Raw genomic sequence first — 23984 nt, 5'->3', positions numbered from 1 at the left:
CATGCAACATCATATTTAATTATGTGAATTGCATAATGGAGGTCACTTTCAACAACTATTGTAACCTATTCATTTTCCCATAAGATTGCATATGTTTTCAACAAGCTGTAATAGTGCATATTTTTCATTCACAGAAATCTATCATAACATATTTGTTAGAGACAGGAAAGTCAAAACTCAACTGCTTTGATTCAGTGTTGATGGAATGGGTCCCTACTGTTATGGGTGCAGTTGCAAACATACATATCAAGGAACAATAAAGCATGCTGGTTTCAAGGCCATGGCCAAACTTGTGTTGCAAAGTTTTTTATATAGTGTGAAGGAAACAGATTCAATTGTTCAATTAAAAAAAAAATCTCTTTCATAGTCTTAAAAAATTTGTTAGGAAGGCCATCTGTGAATTACCAAGCTGGTAATGTCAGTGAAAAGTTATAAGGAAATGTTAACACATGCATCCATACTGTTGACAGGCTTTGAAACCTACAACTACACTGTATGTACAGACTTAACGATTGAAATGTGCCAACAAGAATAAGACAACTTTCATTATCATATTATGTTTACTGATGAGTCTATATTTCATCTTAGTGGAAAAATTAACATACATAAAGTATCTTGGGGTCAGAAAACCCCTATGAACTCATTTATAACATGAAAGGGACTCACCAAAATTAAATGTTTTTTGTGCGATGATATCCTGATAAAAAGTTTACCATTTATTTTGCTGAAGTGAGCAGTTGCTTATTTGAATATGCTGTGTATAGGACTCTTTCCTCAATGCATGATCGACAAAAGAGTTTATTTAACAAAAAGGTGGTGCCCTATTCATTGATTGACATGCTTTTACAGACTTGTTCATTCATTTAAATGTTTTTTTTTTTTAATTGTTGCAGTTTCGTTATATTCTAACATAATGCTATAGTAATTTAGCATAAAAATTTTATCCTTCATTATATTAATAATTATTTAATTTTATAGAATGATCAGATAAAAAGTGAAGTTGATGAAGATATGTATGATGAAGAAACATCAAATTGTGATAATTTATATATGAATAATGGTGATGTTAGTAGCAGTAGAGAGTCAAAAATAGATGTAAGTAAAGTTATCTCGATCATCTTTATTTTCATCTCAGGTTCTCTTTGTTGCTTATATTTTTCCTTTTTTTTATATACATTTTATAAAATATGAATTTATTTCCTTTTTTTAGGGTGACACGAAAAAACAGGAAGTTTTGAAAAATGTAACAAAATAATTTGTTGACAGAAACCTAACCATTACAATAAAAAAAAAAATGTATATATTTATAAAGTATAAAATTATCAAAGATCAGTTTTTAAAAATTAGGTCAGGTAGATGGCAGCCTCCTCTATGCATGTACTTTGCCGATCTGCCATTAGGGGTTCCTTATTACTCGCTGCAACATCTCAGGTAGAGTGCCACTAATTTCCTCTTTAATTGCTTGTTTCAATTCACCCACTGTCTTACGCCCACACTTATAAACCACACTCTTGAGGTATCCCCACAAGAAAAGATCATAAATTGAGAAACCCAGTGATCTTGGTGACCAGGAAATGTCACTGAATCTTGAGAAGACACAGTTACCGAATAATTCTTGCACAGTGGCTGTTGATTGTCTTGAAGTGTGCGACATTGCACCATTCTGTTGAAATCTGATACATAGTGATGCACTCATCTTTGAAAAAGTATGGTTGACGACCCCCATGTGATGAAACTGCACTCCATACCTTGCTGCTGTGTAAAGGATGTTCATGTACTTTGGGGTTTGTGATTGCCAAATAATGATAATTCTACTTGTTCATGTAACCTCTGAGATGTAAATATGCCTTATCTGACATCCACAGGTTACCCAGAAATTCATTGTCCTTGTTAATGTTTGCCAAAATTCTTTGACAGAAATCAAAGCAGAGCTGGTAGTTATTCTCCTTCAGTTCTTGTATGATCTGTAACTTGTAAGGATGAAATTTTAAGTTGATAAGAAGAATTCAGGATAACACTTACTCAGAACAACCCAATCACAACTGCTTGTTTATGAATTGAACTCCATGGGCTCCATACGACTGAAACGTGTGTATCTCAATATTGTATGCAGTACGAGCACCTCTCAGTTGTCTTGTCAGTTTCTTTTTCAGAGTTGATCCACTCATCAAAATTTTTAATTCACATTTCTTTGCATGTTTTGATGGAACACACCCTAAATTGCAATGTTATTGGATATCTCTTTGTACATCTCCCAAAATATCGTTCATTTTGTAAAACATCTTTATGGTGAAAGCACACTATTGGCCATGTCACTGCTCCATGATGAGCGAGTCTCTGGAGAGGGTTTAGTTAAAAGACAAGTCACTGGACAACAATTTAGTACAAAGTAAAACTACAAGTACAAATTTTTCATTCATTGAAATCTATCATAACATATTTGTTAGAGACAGGAAAGTCAAAACTCAACTACTTTGATTCAGTGTGATAAAATGGATCCCTATTGTTATGTGTGCAATTGTAGACTTATTCAACCCAAGACCAATATTAAAAAAAAGCATTGTGATTATTATTATTATTATTGTAAAATTTAATTTAACTTAAGAAAATACATTGAAGAAGGACTTTTCTGTGGTCTAGTCTAAAAAAATATGCCTGTGATGCGAAGAGCTTGATTTACAACTATGTAATTTACAACCATTTTCCAGAAAGCAGTTAGTTTGTTTTAGGGAGTAACACTAATAATATTCAGCTAATATTATTTATAAATTTTTACATCCTCGATCCATAGATAGTATTCATATATAATTTCACTGGGGTAATGCCTCATTTCCCAAAAAGAGATGATACTTCTTCTATCAACCTTTTCTGAAGAATTTAACCTAATTTTAAAATAACATTATAGCCATTTCAGCTTGTTCTATAATGCAGCTGTTAAGATTAAATTTGTTACACTAATCATATTTCAAAATCGATTGCATAGTTTATTTTCATATGTATTAGCTAAAAATAAATTAATAATTAAAATAAGCAGTAGATTTTACTTTACTATTTTCATGATAACAGTGGCCGTTTCATATATACCTTATATACTTGCATTACTGTTAGTAAAATAATAATAGCTATAAAAATAACATGTGTACAAAAAAAAGTATCATCATTTTATTTTGTTGTAATATCTCTTGGATGATGTGTATCGTGTTAATTTAAGGCTAGAATCAAAGACCAAAAAGGACAATTTTAGTTTCATGTGTGGCCATAGATTGATTCTCTCTCTTTCCACTTGACAGCACCACCAACAAAGATGGTGACTTCTGAACAGAAAGTTTTAATTACATGCATGGAGGGCCAGACCTAGTGTTTTTGCCGCTGTAGGCAACCCAAAAAATGTTGCTCCTCCAGGCTTCAAAAAAACTTTAAAATAAAAAATATAATTCAGTTATATATCAATTGAATTAACACAATAATATTAATACAGATTTATAGAAAATTGTTTTATTGAGAAATGAAATTTACATTTTTTATCAACTGACGACAATGAACTTGCAAAATAAACTAGTACCTACTATTTTCAGAGATAATTTAAATATATTTTTAAAACAATAAACAAAAATAGTACAATAATAATATTTTTGTACTAAAATAGTAAATAATATTATTTTCTAGATTCAAGTAATCAAAATATATTTTTATGGGTTGCGTTTATTTGTTTTTGCGCACTGGTTTAGGGGGTTTTGCCATTCCTAAATTTTGCTACCATAGACAGTTACCTACTTTGCTTACTGCCTAGGGCTGACCCTGATGCATGGCAGTATATAGGTTTCCTCTCTTTCCATTTAGCAACACAACTAGCAAAGATAGTGACATTTGAACAAAAAGCCTTTAGTGTTTTGCAGTTTGCTAATGTGAATCTGCATTATTTATTTGAAATACTGGATGTCTTTGTAAAGAGAAGAGTATAGGACAACCAAGGATATTTGAAGAAAATGTTGAACTTCTCAGTGAATCTTTTCTCCATAATCCTAAAAACCTGTTAGGAAGGATAGATGTGAGTTAGCTAAGCTAGTAATCACAGTGGAATGTTTTAAGAAAATGTTAATGCATGCTTCTGTACCGTTTACAGCTCTTATGGTCTTTGAAGCCTACAACTATCATGTAACTGCAGACTTTAGAATCAGAATGTTTCAGCATGTAGATGACAACTTTCTTGATCAAATTTTGTTTAGTGATGAGTCAAAATTTTATGTTAGTGTAAAAGTTAACATACATAATATCTATCTGGTGGTCAGAAAATCCCTATGATCTCTTTTACAACATGAAAGGGACTCAAAATTAATTGTTTTCTGTGTGATATTCTGATGAAAGTTTTACCATTCTTTTTTTGCTGAAATGAGGAGTTGCTTATTTCTGTGTTGCTATGTATAGGACTCTTTCCTAATGCAAGATGGTGCACCTACTCACAAAAAAAACAAGCTTTTACAAACTTGTTCATTTAGCTAAATGTATTTTAATTGTTGTGGTTTCATTAGATTCTAACATAATGCCATAATAATTTACCATAAAAGTATCTTTTATTAATAATTATTTAATTTTATTGAATGATCAGATAAAAAGTGAACTTGAAGATATCTGTGATGAAGAAACATCAGACGGTGATAATTCAATTATGATCAATAATGTTAGTGACAGTAGAGAGCCTAAAATAAATGTAAGTATTTATCATGTTTCTTTTCATCTCAGGTTCTTTTGGTTATTTATATTTTTCATTTTGTTTTATGTATATTTCATGAAATATGTATTTATTCCTTATTTTCAGGGCGACACAAAAATCAGGAACTATTAAACATATAACAAAAAATTTATTGACAGAAACCTAATCATTACAATAAAAGATATAATATATATAATAGTATAAAATATTAAATTGTCAAAATACCTAATATCAGTTTTTGAAAATTACGTCAGGTAGTTGGCACCTTCCTCTCTGTATGCGCTCTGCCAATTTACCATTGAGGTTCTCCATTGGTCATTGCAATATCTCGGGTGCCATGATAAATATTTCGTCATGAATTGCTTGTTTCAATTCACCCAGTGCCTCTGGCCAGCTCTTATAGACCATCTTAAGTTATCCCCACAAGAAAAAAAATTACAAACTGAGAAATCCGGTGATCTTGATAACCAGGAAATGTCACTGAATCTTAAGAAGACAGTTACTGAATAATTCTTGCACAGCTGTCATTGATTGCCTTGCAGTGTGCAATATCCTGTTGAAATCAGGCTTAGTGCTGGTATGGGAAATTTTTCAATGCAGGTGTATAAAATGATTGCAGCACTTGAACATACTGATCTGACAATCATAATGATGCACTACTCCTCATTTTAGAAAAAGTATGGTTGATGACCCCCATGTGATGAAACTGCACTTCATACCATTACCTTGCTGCTGTGTAAAGGATGTTCAAGTACATCTTTCGAGTTCTTGTCTGCTGAGTAATGATAGTTGTGCTTGTTCACGTATCTTCTGAGATGGAAATGTTGACATCCACAGGTTGTCCAGAAATTCATTGTCCTTGTTAACGTTTGCAAAATTCTTTGATAGAAATCAAAGCAGAACTGGTGGTTATTCTCCTTCAGTTCTTGCATCTGTTACTTGTAAGGATGAAATTTTAAGTTGATATGAAGAATTCTGCAAACACTTCCTCAGGACAACCCAACCACAACTGCTTGTATATGAATTGAACTCCATGGGCTCTATATGACTGAAACATGTATAGTTTCAATATTTATGCAGTACAAGCACCTCTCAGTTGTCTTGTCGGTTTATTTTTCAGAGTTGAGACTTATCAAATTTTTTAATTCACATTTCTTTGCGTGTTTTGATGGAACACACTAATTTTGCAATGCTGTTGGAAATCCCTTTGTGCATCTCCCAAACTAATGTTTATTTTGTAAAACATCTTTATTGTAAAACTCGACTACATTGATTAAGTGTTGATGAAATTGATCCTTACTATTATGTGTGCAGTTGCAGATATGCACAACCAAAAAATACTTGAGCATGCTGATTTCAAGGCCATGGCAAAGACTGTTTTGTAGAGGTTTTTACATGCAGGTTAAAACAATACAGATTCAGTTGTTCAGTTAAAAAGTTATTATTATTATTGTAATTTAATTTAACATAAGAAAATACATTGAGGGAGTACTTTTCTGTGGTCTATTCTGTAAACATATGCCTATGATGGGAAAAGTTAGATTTACATTTGTGTAATTTATAACCACTCTCCAGAAATAAAATAATTTTTTTTTAGGGATTAACACTAATAATACTTACGTAATATTTATACATTTTTATGCTCTAAATTCGTAGATAGCACTCTTATACAATTTCATTGGGTAGTGGCTAATTTCCCAAAAGAGTGATATATGTTCCACCAAATTTTTCTGAAAAAACTTAGCCTATCTTTAAAATAAGATTATAGCAAATTTAGTCAGCTTGTCTTGTAATTCAGCTGTTAAGATTAGACTTTTTACAATGATCATATCAAAAATATTTTTAAATTCTAAAATTTCAAGATACTCCATGTGACTAAGTGACACACCAGTGTGTCGCAACTCACCAGATTGGAACCACTGCATTAATAGAATAACTTAGTGATAATCAAAAATCAAAATATGTCTTCTAATAATAGTATTTCTTTAAACAGTCTGTAATTTGTAAATGGTTTAGTGATCTTTATAAGATGCAAAGTTATGCAGTTGGTTTAAACAAAGTATCTCTGTAAAATCAGATCCTTTTGTTGCTCCAGTCCATCTTGATAGATAATCAGTCATGAGCTTTTTCATGAGACAGCCTTGGATGCAAGTCATTACATCATAGTTCTTGGTTAACCAATAAATGTGTTTCAATTACCTAAATATGTTTTGTGTTATATGATTTACAAAAATGTCAGTTAAAAAACCCAGTAAAAAAAAAAGATTGATTAAAATACATTTCCTGTTTAAGTAAAGCTTTCTTTGAATAGTATTTTAGATATTTTAAATGTAGTTGGGCATCCAGAAACTCAGTGTTTGGATAATCAGCATTTTACTGTACAATAATTTATAGTAAAAAATTAGTTATTAGCTGTGAAAGTTACTAATCCATGATTGTTATCTTGTTTAACATTTCATGTTATTTTGATAAAATTTTTCATTTTCGATTGTTTATTAAGTTTAGAACAAATAATGGAAAAACAAATTAAAAATTTATTGACTATAAAGTTTTAGTGGAGTATTGTTATTGTCAACATTTCTTTGTTTAATTCAAAAAATTATATTTTTGTATCTGATTACAGCAAAAGAACAACATGGACTTAACTGATTCAAGTATTAATTCACATTCAGTCATCAATGTAGAACCTAGTAATTGCCGCATTAGTAACACTAATCAGGAACAATCTTCAACCGACAGTATTCCTTCTCAAGATATGTTAACAGTGAGTTTTATCACAATTGTAAAAATCCTAAAATTTTATTTATATATGTAATGTAAAACTTGATGAAATTTATTCGTTTGGATATAAAAAATTTAATTACCCTTTTGTAGAAAATTTGCTTAATACCACTGCTCTTCATTTTATATATATTTACATCTTTCAATCAATGATACAATGTAACATGTTTATTAACCTAATTAGTAACTATTGTGAAATCATACTGAATCACAAATGCAGGCTGTTGTGTGGAAACTATGTGCAAATTATGTGGTTTTTTAGGCAGAAAGATGTGTCAAACGGAAGGACTGAAAAAAGAGTGATTCAAAAGTTTGAACAAACAGGTTCGGCGAGGACACCAAAGGAAGAGGCTGTCCTCAAACATGATACTTGACCAAAAACATTGCCATCATGAATGCTGAGTCTAGAAGTGAAGTAACTGTCAATGGTGTCTATTATCACAAGATGATAACAGCATTTTAATGGCCTTAGTTGGAAACCATGGACTTTGGCTTTGATGTTGATGAGATGTTCTTCCAGCAAGCAGGATGGCACCACATGTCATGCGGGATGTGAAACCATTGACCAAAAACTTCATGGGGGGCTGATTTCCCACAACAATGATCACAACTGGCTGCCAAGGTCATGTGAGCTTTTACTTCATTTGTAAAGTCCTAGGTTTAGAGCCAACATACACTAGTCATTCCTGAACATAAAGAAGAGATCCAACATGTTACTGCAACAATTAAGCCACTGCTCTGTGAAAATGTGATTGCAAATTCTGTCAAAAAATTGCAAGTTTCATATAAGATTGTTGGATATTATTCTTGATAATATCTGACAAACCTTTGTTGATTTGTCTGTTAAATAAACATTCATTTTGTAAATTTAAATCATGTGTTACTTTTGGGTTATCCTATTTATTTTATTTTTGTAATAAAATATAGTTGTTACAGTCCTTCAGGAAGAAGGTCTAAAGACTAAAATTATCTTTAAATTGGGAATTCAGTACTCCTACACTGCTAAGTGATTTATTTGTATTATATTGTACGAGGGTAAGTCAATTATTATCCGCAATGTAGTTATAAATTTTATTGCGGTACAAGTAGGAAACTTACATGTACATCATTTTTCAACATAGTCTCCTTGCATTTCAACAGACTTGGTCCATTGTTGCACAAGCTTCCTGGTGCCCTTATAAAAGAAGGTTTTCAGTTGAGCTGCAAGCCAGGAATGCACCGCTTCTTTCACTGTTTCATCGGCCCCTTAAATCGATGGCCCCTTAATGTCTCTTTGAGTGGACCAAACAAGTGGCAGTCAGAAGGGGCAAGATCAGGACTATACGGAGGATGAGCCAATATTCAAAGTTGAGTTTTTGGAGCATTTCAGCAGTGTGGGTAGCAGTATGTGGAAGGGCATTGTCGTGCAACAACACAACACCTTTCAACAGGAGTCCTCTGCATTTGCTTTGAATTGCAGGCTTCAGCTTGACAGTAAGTATTTTTACTGTAACACGCACTGTTTATTGTCATGTCCCTTTCCTCATAATGTTCCAGTGCTGGGTCTTGTGAGACCCAAAAAACCATAAGCATCAGTTTTCCTGCAGATGGTTGGGTCTTGAACTTTTTTTTGCAGGGCGAATTTGGATGTTTCCATTCCATACTCTGCCGTTTACTCTCCAGATCGTAATGATGGATCCATGTTTCGTCACCGTGATGATTCTGTCTAAGATGTCCCTTTCGTTACCATAGCGATTCAAATGTTTTTGTTAGATTTCCAAGTGCATTTGTTTATGCAACTGTATGAGTTGTTTTGGGACCCACCTTGCACAGACTTTATAAAATCCAAGTCTGTTGTGGATGATTTTGTAGGGAGAACCATGACTAATTTGCAGATGATGTGGCACTTTATCAATAGTTATTCGTCTGTCTAAGAAAAGCATAAAATGTGCACGCTCAATGTTCCCTCATTTATGGCGGTAAATTGTCGTCTAGCTCCTTTGTCGTGTATAACACTTGTGCGACCATTTTTTAATTTTTCAATCTATTTGTTGACACTCCATTGCGCCAACACTGTTCCCGTACTGTATCGAAAGTCTTTGATGAATTTCAGCCCCTGATACACCTTCCAACCACAAAAAACGGATCACTGAATGTTGCTCTTCTTTTGTGCAAACAGAAAGCGGAGCAGCGAGGTTTAATGGCACTTACCTAGCAGCATCAAACCTGCACATACATAACAACAATTAAACCACGCATGCGTCACACAACACGACAGTACTACCAACATAAACAAAAATATAACTAAGTTGCGGATAATAATTGACAATTGACTAATCCTCGTATATTTTACATATATTGTGATTGCCAATGTTTACACTTGTAATTGTATTTAACATGTGTGCTCTTTAATAAAGGCCGTGGTTTGTAACTGTTCATTATAAAAACCACCAAATGTATTAAAAATAAGCCATTGTGACCTGGTCATACAAAGAAAAAAATATTTATTGCTGTCTGATTACATGTTCTTATGATCTTACTGTAACAACATGTTTTCATAACTTCCTCTGCAATTGGTCGGAGAAAGTTATGAAAACACATTATGAAAAACAAACCCACTACTGCCTGCCTTCTTACTGATTGCTTATTATAGGTATTAATGTTTTGAAGGAACAGCATTGTGGTGAGGAAGCTTTTGGTCCCTGAAGAGGGTTTAGTTAAAAGACAAGTCATTGGACATAATTTATTACCAAGTGAAACTACAAGTATAAATTTTTCATTCACTGAAATTTATCATAACATATTTGTTAGGGACAAGAAATTCAAAACTCGTCTATTTTGATTCAATGCTGATGAAATGGGTTCCTACTGTTATGTGTGGAGTTGCAGATATACACAACCAAAGAAGAATAAAACATACTGATTTCAAAGCCACGGCAAAGATTGTGCCGCAGAGTTTTTTTATGCAGTGTTAAGCAGTAGAGATTCAATTGTTCAATTAAAAAAAAAAATTGTGATTATTATTGTTATTGTAATTTAACTTACGAAAATACATTGAAAGACCACTTTTTTGTGTCTGTTCTATAAAAATATGCCTGTGATACGAAGTTTGATTTACAACTGTGATATAGAACCACTCTCCAGAAAGCAATTAGTTTGATTTTTGGAGTAACTGTAATAATACTCATCTAATATTATGTATAAATTTTTGCGTCCTAGATTCGTAGATAATTTTCAAATACAATTTCACTGGAGTAATGCCTCATTTCCCAAATAGGTGATGCATTTTCCGTTAAATTTTTCCTAAGACATTTTGCCTAATTTTAAAATAATAATAATAATAAGGTATATATACATATATGTGTGTGTATATATACATATATATATATATATACACACACCCTATATTCACCTTAAATATTTGTATTACTGTCAGTAAGATGATAATAACTAGAATAATAGAAAGTGTAAATAAAAAAGAATATCAGCATTTTTATTTGTCGTAATATCTTTCTTTGGTGTGATGTGTATAATATAAGGCTAGAATCAAACAGCAAAAAGGACATTTTTAGTTATGTGCGTGGCTGTAGATTGAGTCTCTATCTTTCCACTTGACAGTGTCGCTAGCAAAGTTGGTAACTTCTGAACAGAAAGTTTTAGTTGCATGCATTTCACTGTATATAGATTCCCTATCTTTCCACTTAATAACCCCACTAGCAAAGATGGTGAATTTTGAACAGAAAGCCTTCCATGTTTTGCAGTTTGCTAATGTGAATCTACAGTTCAACATGTATTCCATAGAAAGGCATTATCTATTTGAAATGTCTGGTTGTCTTTGTAAAGGGATGAGTACAGGACAGCCAAAGATACCAGAGGAAAATATTGAACTTCTCAGCAAATCTTTCCTTCATAGTCTTAAAAAACTATTAGAAGGCCATCTATGTTTTAGCAAAGCTGGTAATGACAGTGGAATGTTTTAATGAAATGTTATTACATGCATCCATACTGTTTACAGCTATAACAGGCTTTGAAGCCTACAACTACGCTGTATGTGCAGACTTTTTGATCAAAATGTGTCAGCATGACTATGACAACTTTCTTGATCATATTGTGTTTAATGATGAATCAACATTTCATCTTAGTGGAAAAGTTAACACACATTATGTGTGTATCTGAGGTCACAAAATCTCTATGAACTTTTTTATAACATGAAAGGGACTCACCAAAATTAAATGTTTTCTTTGTGATATTTTACCATTCTTATTCGCTGAAGTGTGTAGTTGCTTATTTGAATATGCTGTATATAGAACTCTTTCCTCAATGTATGATGGACGAAAAAATTTTATTTAGCAACAAGGTGGCACTATTTACTGGTATGCTTTCACAGATTTGTTCATTTATTCAAATATATTTTAATTGTTGTGGTATCATTATATTCTAACATAATGCTATAATAATTTGCCATTTAATTTTTATCTTTTGTTATATTAATAATTATTTAATTTTATAGACAGATCAGATAAAAATTGAACGTGATGAAGAAACATCAAATAGTGATAATTCAGTTATGAATAATGACAGTGGCAGTGGGGAACCTAAAATAGATGTAAGTAAAGTTATGTTTATTATGTTTGCTTTCTGTTTATTTTTATATTATGTTTATCTCAAATTCTCTTGGTTATTTATATTTTTCATTTTGATTGTGTATATTTTATGAAATATGTATTTATTCCTTTTTTTTGGGCGATACAAAAAATCAGAATTTTTGAAAAATGCCAAAAAAATTTTGTTGGCAGAAACCTAACGATAACAATCAAAAATAAAATAGAAATAAAAATATAGAATATTAAATTATCAAAATGCCTAATATCAGTTTTTGAAAATTATGTCAGGTAGATGGCACCCTCTTCTATATATGTACTCTGCCAATCTACCATTGAGATTCCCCATTGCTTGCTGCAGTATCTCAGGTGGCATGCTATGAATTTCATCTTGAATAGCTTTTTTCAATTCACCCGGTTTCTCTGGCCGACTTACAGACCACACTCTTAAGGTATCCTCACAAGAAAAAATCACAACACAAACTGAAAAATCGGTGGGCTTGGGGACCAGGGAATTTCACTGAATCTTAAGAAGACACAGTTACTGAATAATTATTGCACTGCTGCCATTGATTTCCTTACAATGTGCAATGTTTAGCAAAGAGATCATACCACTCTGTTGCAACCAGGATTTGTGCTGGTGTGGGAAATTGTTCAATCCAGGTGTAATAAAAGAATGGTGATCATACTGATCTGCATTGACACTCATCGTGATCTGCTACTCATTTTAGAAAATCTATGGTCAATGACTCCATGTGACGAAACTGCACAGCATACCTTGGTGCTGTGTAAAGGACATTTATGAACTTCATTGAGGTTGCTCTCTGTTGAGTAATGATAGTTCTGCTTGTTTACATAACATATGAAATGAAATGTCCCTTATCTGACATTCACAGCTTGTCCAGAAATTCGCTGCCCTTGTCAATGTTTGCCATAATTTTTTGACAGAAATCGAAGCTGAACTGGTGGTTATTCTCCTTTAGTTCTTGCATGATTTAGATCATACAATTGTTTTAAACAAAGAATTTCTGTAGAATCACATTCTTTTTGTTGCTCAATCAGCCCATCTTGATAGACAAATACTCAGAGCTTTTTATGAGATGGCACTGGATGCAAGTCATTACATCATAGCTCTTGGTTTGCCAATTTATGTGTTTCCATTATGTAAATATGTTTTGTCCTATATGATTTATAAAAAAGTAAATTAAAAAACCCAGTAAAAACAAAGATTGATGTAAATACATTTACTGTTTAAGCAAATATTTGTATGAATAGTATTTACATTTTTAACATTTTGTAAATTTAATATTTTTTAAGTTTCTTACTGTGGATATAAGCAGTCCAGATAGTTGGACATCCAGAAAATTTGTGTTTGGATAATCAGCAATACACTGTACAATAATTTATAACAAAGAATTAGTCTATTAACTGTGACAGGTAACTAATCCATCATTGTTAGCTTGTTTAACAGTTTATGTTATTTTGATAAAAATTATCTTTTTAGAGTGTTTATTAAGTTTAGAACAAATACTGGAAAAACATTAAAAACGTATTGAATTTATAAAGTTTATTTATAAAGTTTCGGTACAGTATCATTATTGTCAACGTTTCTTTTTTTGATTCAAAAAATTATATTTTTGTATCTGATTACAGCCAAAGAACAACATGGACTTAACTGATTCGAGTATTAATTCACATTCAGACAACAATGTAGAGCATAGTAATTCCGGTGTAACTAACACTAATCAGGAACAGTCTTCAACAGAAAGTGTTCCTTCTCAAGATATGTTAACAGTGAGTTTTTTAACACAGTTATAAATATCCTAAAATTTTATTTATCTATGTAGTGTAAAACTTCATGAAAATTTATTCCTTTGGATATAAAAAAATAAATTTCCTTTTGATCACTGCTTTTCATTCTACTTTGATTACATTTTTAAATCAGTGATACAGTGTAACATGTTTATTAAACTAATGAGTAGCTATTGTGAAAATATACTGTTCCAAATACAAAGTGTGCAGAATGTGTGGGCAAATTACGTGTATGTTTCAGTAGAAAAACATGCCAAATAGAAGGACTGTAAAAAAGAATGATTCCAAAGTTTGAATAAGCAGGTTCAGTGATAGATAACAAAGGAAGTGGCTTTCTTTGTACAGAACACTTGGCCAAAAACATTGCCACTGTTAACCCTGAGTCTAGTAGTGCAGTAACTATGTCAATTGTGTATGTTATCACGAGATAACAGCATTTTTATTGTCTTAGTTGGAAGCCGTGAACTTTGGCTTTGATGTTGAGATGTTCTTCCAGTATGATGGCACCTCATGTCATGCAGCTCATGAAACCATTGATTTGTTACAGCAAAAATTTCATAGGGGGCTGATATCTTGCCACAGTGATCACAATTGGCCACCATGGTTATGGAATCTTACAATATTGTGTGGAGTAGCACTTCTTGGTTGTCCTGTCGGTTTCTTTTTCAGAGCTGATCCAGTCTCTCATGGTTTTTAATTCACATTTTTATCCCCTCTTTTGATGGAACACGTCCTAAATTGTAATTTCGTTGGAAATCCCTCTGTGCACCTTCCAAATCTTACGGTTTTGTAAAACAAATTTTTGGCGAAAGCATGTTGTTGTCCGTTCCATTCCTCCATGATGACTAAGCAGCAAGGTTGCCTCTGCATAAAGCAGTTTTGGCAACTGTACATGGCTGCCAATATACATTTTAAAAGTTCCCATTTTTTTTGTTTCACCTTACTAAATTGAGGTAATATTAATTATATCATTTTTAATTAATTAAAATAATGAGATTCTAATATTATACGAGGTGTGATCAAAAAATACGGTGAATGAATTTTTATAGCAGCAACTGCCGACGCTACATCAATATGCTGTAATTTGTCCAATAGCGTGATCAACTGAGACAGGAAGGGACAAGTTGTAACACATTCGAGCTTGCCAGTCAGCTGCCAGAGCCGCTAGAGTGAGGTTGTGTTTATCGTGTCTGTCGCGCAACATGGATTTTGAACATCGCATTAACATTAAGTTTTGTTTTAAGTTGCAAAAGAGTGTCAATGAAGTTCATGAAATGTTAGAATCGGTGTACGGCGATAGTGTGGTAACTTTGAAGACTGTGTACAAGTGGTATGACCGATTTAAAAACGGAAATGAGTCTGTTGAAGACGAGCAGCGTGCGGGACGTCCAGTAACCTCAAAAACAGTTGAAAATGTGCAAAAAGTGGAAACAATAGTTTGTTCAAACAGGCGAATGACTATTCGAGAGCTATCGGAAGACCTTAACATCTCGTACGGATCTGTTCAAAGCATTTTAACTAATGAATTGCAAATGAGACGAGTGAGTGCAAAATTTGTTCCCCAACTTTTGAGTGATGAACAGAAGGAAATTCGTGTGTCAATTTGCACGGAGTTGAAGGGTCGTCTTCATGCAGATCCGGACTTCATGGCCAAAATTGTAACTGGAGATGAAATTTGGGTCTATGGCTATGACCCTGAGACCAAAATGCAGAGTTCCCAATGGAAAATCAGTTCATCTCCTCGCCCTAAAACGGCACGTCAGTCAAAATCCAACATCAAGGTCATGCTCGTTGTTTTTTCGATAGTGAGAGGGCATAGTGCGATCAGAGTTCGTTCCAAGGGGAACAACTGTAAACTCTGAATTTTATAAGGGTGTACTGCAATGTTTGCGAAACGACGTACGAAGAAAGTGACCAGAAAAATGGACCAATGGCTTCCTTCTTTACCACGACAACGCGCCGTGTCACACCTCGCTTCTCATTCGCGAGTTTTTAGCCGAAAAAAGTATTCCTGTCTGTCCACATCCGCCATACTCACCGGATTTAGTACCATGCGACTTTTGGCTCTTCCCAAAAATTAAAACTGTGCTTAATGGAAAACGTTTTGACACCATTGCTGACATTGAGAGGGCCACGACTGAGCAGCTGAAAGCCCTTCCAAAAGACGCCTTCCAGAAATGCCTTCAGTCACGGAGTCAACGTTGGGATAAGTGCATTGCTAGCCAAGGACAGTACTTTGAAGGAGATTAAATCGAATTCTATGTAACCTTATTACGTTTTTTAATAAAAGATTATTCACCGTATTTTTTTATCACACCTCATGTGTATTTTTAAACAATGTATTTGGCTGAAAAAGATTTACATTATTTTTGCATGTATTTTCATTAATAATAATATTCCCTTGAGTTGTTAGCATTTTCTGTGCTATTCACAAAATCTTTTCTTCATTGTAAATTTAAGAACGTTCATACATTTACTGCTGTTATCAATGCAAGTCACTGACTCACAAACTCTGATTGTAAAATGTGATAATTTTATTTTGATAAAATGTTAAAATCAGATTCTAATACAGTACAACCCCCTCTATACACAGTCATCCAGAGACGACTGTAATACCCACATTATAGGCCAACTGTGTTAATTTCAAAGATAAGGTAATGAAAAAAAACAATGCCAATTGAGTTCATATTTAACGCAATTAAAATGTTACTGTGTGTAACAATTATTAATGAAAATGAAAAATAATAAAATTTAGAAAAATAGAAATACATTACTGAGTTTGTATAGTACAGTACTTACATTTTTATAGCTGGATTTCATTTTCTCATTACTCTTTTAGAACTATAAACTGTGATTATTACTGTTGGTTATTGTTTCATAAGTCTTCTAACACTTTTCCTTGCAGTCTTAATTGAAAATGTAGTACTGTAGTAACAGATTTAAATTCAGAATTCTATAAAATAAAATGTAGTAACTGATTTGAATTCAAAGTACTACAAAGTAGGATGCAATACTATTTTTTTGAACACATTACTGCATTAACACATTTCATTTGAATGTATAAAGTACATCTAACTATTAACACAGTTTATTGCAGAATTCAGAGTTCATTTATTATCTATTTAATATTAATATGGCTTTATTCATTGTGGCTTTGTTTATTCATTCTGAAGATGTTTAGCTTAAATGATGATTCCAAAAAAATTTACTGGTGTGTAATTGGTGTAAATTGTTTGTATTGGCAAGATGTGGGTACATATAAAAAGCATATATGTCTTCCTACATCCTCCTACTCCTCTATAAGTTTACATGTGCTTGTAGGACCAATTCATGGGGTGTGAACCATCTAAGTTTCTAGATTATTCAGTTTATAATCTAGAAACTTCTAGATTATCCAAGACCATTCAACCTTTTTAACAAAACTGATGGAAACTGCCTCTTGACTGGTAGCAATAATAAGTAATAGTGAAAAACTATTTTATTAAGGAGAATGTTTTTTAAGTAAATGAGATTCTGAGGCTTCCCATTGTGGAGAAGTAGAGACTTATTGTGGGAAAAACATATAATGCTTTAAGTCAAAGACAAAGCTATAACCAGTATTCCACCAACAGTACAGAATTCAGTAATGCCTCTTACCTTATGCTTATTGTTATTTCATATTAATAGCGCTTTTGAGGGTTTCTCTCATATTCAATTAATAAAAAAAATTTTGTTTTTTTATTTTTCCAAAATCACACATTATACTCAAAACATAAAATTTTTTTAACAAAAAAAATATGTAGTCATAAAATTAAAAAAATTTTTAAAAAATTTTCCCCATGTGGCCAGCCACACATAATGTATTAAGGTTATTAAAATTTTTATTTAATAAATTATATAAATGTGCTGTTATCTATGGCAGTTTTGATAAGTTAGTCATCATCAAACTCTATGCATTAATAAAGTTAAATTTTTGTCTATGCTTGTATATATAATATTTTTCTAAAATGTTTAATTTTTTATTATTATTATCACATCCTTTTACAATTTCTATTATATTTAAATTTGTAACCAAATCGGCGATTGAATGTTGATTATTAAACAAATTGTTGGTGGAATACTGGTTATACTTTTGTCTTTGTAATAATTAGTACACAGGAGAATATAGACAAATACAATAACAAAAACTGATTTTGCTAAATTAATGTTTTAAGTATCTCAGCAACAGTGTATTCAGATATATTAAAGCATAATTTTTATTTACTGTTGTCATTAACATCAGTCATCTGGTCATAACATTAACCATTTGATAACTTTTATTTCAAACCACAGAGAACTTATTAACATTCAGAAAGAGGTGGATATTGTTCAGTGCCAAGTCAGGGCTGTAGGATCTTGATTCAATTGTTACCATCCAAATGATATGATAAAAGTTCTGCATGACAGCTGCATTACATGTTAGAGCAGTATGTGCATTGTTGTGGAGCAGTAAAATGCCAGAAGTCAACATCAAATAGCTTATTTATATTCTAAATGGCATGTCATCATTTTATTTTTCAATGTTTCACAATTAGCAGCATAAACTATTGTTGAGCAGTAGGTGCTCAACAATAAATTGCCAATAGAATTCATGCTCAGGGCATGATTTCCACCAGAATATGATGTCTGCCCAGAATGCAGTGTATCTGATCTTTTTTGTATATTCTCATGTATTCTGTTTGGAAAATTGTTCTGTTAGTTTCAACTAAGCTCCTGGAAACTACTGTTTAACTAGTAACAAATATAAAACTAGAGCATTAGGTAAATTTTATATCTGCTTTTATGTATACACAAAGTGAATTTTTTTCCCTTCATCAAAGGGTAACAGAGAAGATTCAACTGCAATTAAATACTGAGTTGAGTGATTGAAACATTATTTTAAAACGTTTTCATTGTATTATCCATTTCCATTATTTATTTAATTCTTATTTGTGTTTTACTTTTCAGAAAATCAGTGATATGAAAGAACTGAATGAAGCTGATAAGAATGGTGTGAATTTTCCAATGGATTTATCTGTTCAAAAAATTTCCCTCATTAACAGCAACATTGTTACAGAAAAGTCATTTATTTGTGATTTATGTAAAAAAGGATTTATTTGTTTACGTTATTTGAAACGTCATATGCTTATACATATAGGAGAGAAACAACATGTTTGTCCAACATGTGGAAAATCATTTTTATTAAGAAGTTCATTAACTGATCATATTAGAGTTCATACAAAAGAAAAACCATTTTCATGTGAAATATGTTTTAAATCATTTGCTATTAAGTATACTTTAACTGTTCATATGAGAACTCATACTGGTGAACGGCCTCATACCTGTGAAATATGTAGTAAAGCATTTTCACAAAAAAGTAAATATTCAATTCATATGAGAACACATACTGGAGAAAAGCCATATACATGTAATATATGTAATTCATCATTTACACAGAAAGGCTCCTTAGTTTATCATGTACGTTTACATATGGATACTGGTGAAAGTGAAAAAACACATATTTGTAATATATGTCTTAAAGGATTTGCTGAGCAGAGTAAATTAAAGATCCATATGAGAACACACACAGGGGAAAAACCTTATCCATGTGGAATATGTGAAAAAAGATTTGGTGAAAAGTGTAAGTTAAATACACATATGCGAATACATACGGGGGAGAAACCATATAGTTGTACAATCTGTAAAAAATCATTCACACAGAAAAGTAATTTAAACGACCATTTACGTGTTCACACAAAAGAAAAACCATTCAAATGTGAGATTGATAATTGTAACAAATCATTTACAATGAAGTCATCATTAAATGATCATATTAGATCTCAACATACTAATGAAAAACCTTATAAATGTACTCATTGTGAACGATCATTTGCGATGAAACGGACATTAACTGATCATATATTAACTCATACTAATGAACGTCCACATTCTTGTAATGTTTGTTTAAAATCTTTTAAACAGAAAAGTGTTTTAAGAGTTCATATGTTAACACATGTTGGTGGTGAAGAACATCTTTGTAATTTATGTAGTAAAAGTTTTATGGAAAAAAAAAAATTAAGGCTTCATTTACGTACTCACCATTCAACATAATGTTATGTATTATATGCATCACTGTATATTATTTTCAATTGTAAAGGATTTTCTGCTATGTTATATTGTCTCTTTAAATTAAAGAACTATTTATTATTTATTTGTAGTTTGTTGTGAGTAGTCATACAGATAACATCGGCTCTGTCTTGGATAAGCAGATAAAAAGTTTTTTTTAATTTAATTTAAAAAGTCATGAAAGGAAACTATATTTGTTTATAAAATAACTAATGGTTTATACTGTATATATGTAGTATATTGTAAATGATAATCGATTATTTTGTTAAAAAGGAGTTCAACAAGATAAAATTATCTTTTTTAATTATTATAAAGGGAAAATAAAATTACAATGGATTTGAATTATTTGGGAAATTATCAAGATAAAATGTAATTAATTAAGTAAATAGTGGGTTAAAGGACCATTATGCTAATAGTAAGTTATAATAAATCAGTATATATTGTTCTTGAATAAGTCTTCTTGTCTAATGAAATTGTTTATAAACAATGTAGGTTATCTGGCCATTAAGAGCTGTTGTTTATAAAAGAAATTAATAAATTAAGACATCTAAATATAGCTACTGTTCATGTTAGAATTAAAGTAGTTTGATTAGAATTTGGTTTTGTAATTATTGATTTAAAATTAATTTAATTATAAAAATAAAATATCAGAATTATTTATTACTTTATAATAAAATATTAGAATTAGAATTAAATTGGTAAACCTAATAATTATAATTCAAAAGATTATAATTAAAGATTCTGACATTTTAGTCAGAATTACAAGGATTATTTGAAAAAAATAAGAACACAGTTGAAGGATATTATTACTGGAAAAAATTCAAGAGTTAAAAAATGCAGTTGAAGGAAAATTAATGTAGCATGACAAGAAAATTGATTTAGAAAAGGAGATAAAGAAAAATAATGTAATAATTAGAGAATTGATTAAGAGCAAGTACAATAATTTTAATATTTTGGAGGAGAAGGAATAGAATTAATTATAGGTACCTTGGAGGCAGACTGTGCACTTGAAAACATTGATTATGCTAAAAGAATTGAGACGAAAGCAAATGATAAAAGACTAAAAATTGTACCTAAGAAAGCAGATGATATATTAGACTAAAAATTGTATGCTTTACAAGAAATCATTAAAAGTTTAATATTGTGTAACAAAAAAAAAAGCTTAAACGTAAGCAAATTTGGGTAGATGAAGATTACTCGAGGCAGGTGCAGGTGAGTGCTAAATATGATGTTTTAGTGCAAGATAAATTGGTAAGGAGATAATAAGTAAGAAAAGTTATTAACTGAAAGTAACTCACCACTTTATGAAATATATAGGGAAGAAATCAAGCAAATCCACATTGCTAAAATTAGAAAAATATAGATTCAGGTTAAAAGTAAGTAAATTTGAATTTTGAAGAAAGACGAAAGAAGATCACACAACTTTATAAACAAGTTTGACATTATGGACAGTTTGGATTCAAACTTGATGCAAAAATCAACATAGTAACAACATGAGTTCAGGACTGATTATCAGATTTTACATGGAATAGAATCCAGATTGCCCAGAAAGGTTACAGAGGGTAATTTAGACCTGAACTTCCCAGTAAGATGTAATAATAATGTAAAAGGCCATTGGGAAATCTAAAATTAAAAATAGGTACATTTAATGAAAGATCTCTAAAATCTGAAGATTTTAGAAATCTTAAATCTGAAGAGTTAGAAACTGTTCTAGATTAGCTGAATATTTTAGGTAGGTTTACGTGAAGTGAGAAGGGGCTCAGAAAAGTTATTAAAAGAGAAATAGTATGTACTTACATTTTGAAGTTGAGAAGGATTTAGGAGAATCGGATTTTTATGTAGAAAAAATATTTAGGTAGAGTTTATAAGAATTACAGATAGAGTTTGAATAATAAAGATTAAGATTATTAAAATAAATTATTAATGATTGTCCAGGTCCATTCTGAGTTTTGATCCTGGTATAGTGAGGATTGTGATAGATTTTACAATAGTTTTTTAAACGTTTTAGCTTGAAGAAGGATTTTAGAAATTATTTAATTGTAATAGGTGATTTTAAAAGCAAGATTGGGAAGAAAATTGCATGTGACAAATTGTATATATATAACATTATATATATATATTTTTTTTTTAAAAAAGGACAGAAATAGACTTGAGTTTCTGCAGGGCAGCAGTATTAAAATGAGATAATTTTATTTTAATAAGTAATATTGGTGCAATTGGCAAATTTAAATATACAAGCGATTGTAGATTAGTTGAGATTAGTATTGAAGAAGTTTTTCTTATGACCTCAACCATGTTTGATTTACTGTTACTGAAACTAATGAGGTTTGTAAGAGTGTCAGAGAAATTTAATAAAGGTTGATGCTATTGAAACAGATAGAAAAGTAATTATTGAGAATTATGAAAGATAGAAAGTACTGTAATAGCAGTTTTGTCAATAGTCCAATAAAAAATATAAAATATAATAAAAATAGCGAGAACCAAAGAGTATCAATGAAAATAGAAAATGTTAAAGACATGTTTAGATTATAAAATTCTAAGTAAATTGGTGAGATTTAATATTAGGAAAGATATAACTAACTAGCTCTACCCGCCACGCTTTGCTGTGGCACATTGTGGTTGCATGGATGAGAAATGAGAAACAAAACAAAGCATACGTTTCATAGAAGTTTAATTTTGCAATACTTGTGGATATACAATATTTTTTGTTTTTCCACTGTCTGCGTAGATATAAAGGCTATCTGGTTTGCCGAATCGGGAACACACAACATACAGTTGCCCATGTGAGAAGCAATCCGCATCTAAATCTAAACCACACAATTCTAAAGATTGACCTTGAGCTTTATTGATTGTGATTGCAAATGCCAATCAAATTGGGAATTGCAATCTTTTAAATTAAAATGGTGTATCGGTCAGGATCATGGGTATTCAAGGAATGAGGACATCTTCACCTTTGAAAGGCCCCGTTAAAATCGTTGCTTCTACATTATTCATCAATTTCTTAACTGCAAGTCGCGTGCCGTTGCAGAGTTTTGGCTGATTAATATTCCGCAACAGGGTAATTGTCATTTTTTGATCAAACCGTTGCTAGAATCAATCTAATGAGGAATGTTTTCCCAGTTCCTCCTGGCGCATCCAAGAAGAAGGTCCCCCCAACTCCGTCATTTATCATTTGCATTATGCGATCATAAATGCCTTTCTGTTCACGCGTTAATTTGGGAATGTTTAATTGGACATATGACTGAAGATCACCAATGTTGTAACTCTGTTCCGGCGTAAATCCACATCAAATGAAGCAATCGCAGCTCGGGTGGGTGCTGGCATTTCCAATTGACTAAGAACTTGTCCTCAATATATTTATCAATGCTTCATTGTAAATGTCTTCTGTAAATTCCATGGTCATATTGGTATTTTCTTGGTGTACTCTATACAAAATATCCTCAGCCATATGCGATCGATATCTTTCCCATAACTCTGTGAAAGATAAAGGAAAGCAAGCGGTCAATATAATGCACGAATTTGGTTTGGATGTGTAGTGTTGCACGCGTCAGCGTCATTAATACATATATCCCATTGTTGGTCGTTTTCTAATAAATTCAGAGCTTGGTGAAAGGCGCAGCTCAATCACAACACGATCACACAAACCTCGATTAAAGTGAATATTTAATTCAGATTGTATAATAATCTGAATCAGATGCAAGTGGATACCTTTTTTTTTTTTGTTAATAAACAATGTAATTGGGAACAGGTATTGTTTCACATGTGATTGTGGTTGTCATTAGCTACTATGGCGAGTGTTCCCCTTGCTTCCGGCAGATTGGTACACAGCTGACCGTTAAAAAAACTGTTTTCTCGCGGTCGCGAGTATGTGACTGATGCGAAAAATAGATAAAAACAATCTTTGATGCGGGTTATATATCGTGCTAAAACTTGAGCTCAATCGGTGCAGAACATTTTGAGTTTTTGAAGTGTACACA

At 31.7% G+C, this 23984-nt stretch overlaps 1 protein-coding gene across 8 annotated transcripts in view; it reads left to right on the top strand.

Moving 5' to 3' along the window:
* Positions 1 to 20615, top strand: part of LOC142319509 (uncharacterized) — a 30176-nt gene extending 9561 nt beyond the window's left edge. For 3 of the 8 annotated variants that reach the window (XM_075356863.1, XM_075356867.1, XM_075356865.1), the window contains 6 exons: positions 979 to 1095; positions 4607 to 4708; positions 7335 to 7475; positions 11982 to 12077; positions 13726 to 13866; positions 18850 to 20613. In XM_075356863.1, coding sequence (XP_075212978.1) covers positions 979 to 1095; positions 4607 to 4708; positions 7335 to 7475; positions 11982 to 12077; positions 13726 to 13866; positions 18850 to 19992 — 1740 coding nt within the window. In that variant the 3' untranslated portion in view covers positions 19993 to 20613. Of the gene's footprint in view, positions 1 to 978; positions 1096 to 4606; positions 4709 to 7334; positions 7476 to 11981; positions 12078 to 13725; positions 13867 to 18849 lie in introns of all 8 variants that reach the window. The other 5 variants (XM_075356862.1, XM_075356864.1, XM_075356861.1 and 2 more) reach the window with 4 other exon arrangements.
* The last annotated feature ends 3369 nt before the right edge of the window (positions 20616 to 23984 follow it).

This window comes from Lycorma delicatula, chromosome 2 (genome assembly GCF_047948215.1).
Source record: "Lycorma delicatula isolate Av1 chromosome 2, ASM4794821v1, whole genome shotgun sequence".
NCBI classification, from domain to species: domain Eukaryota; kingdom Metazoa; phylum Arthropoda; class Insecta; order Hemiptera; family Fulgoridae; genus Lycorma; species Lycorma delicatula.
The sequence above is the reverse complement of the archived record's forward strand: the minus strand, read 5'-3'. Positions and strand labels throughout refer to the sequence as shown.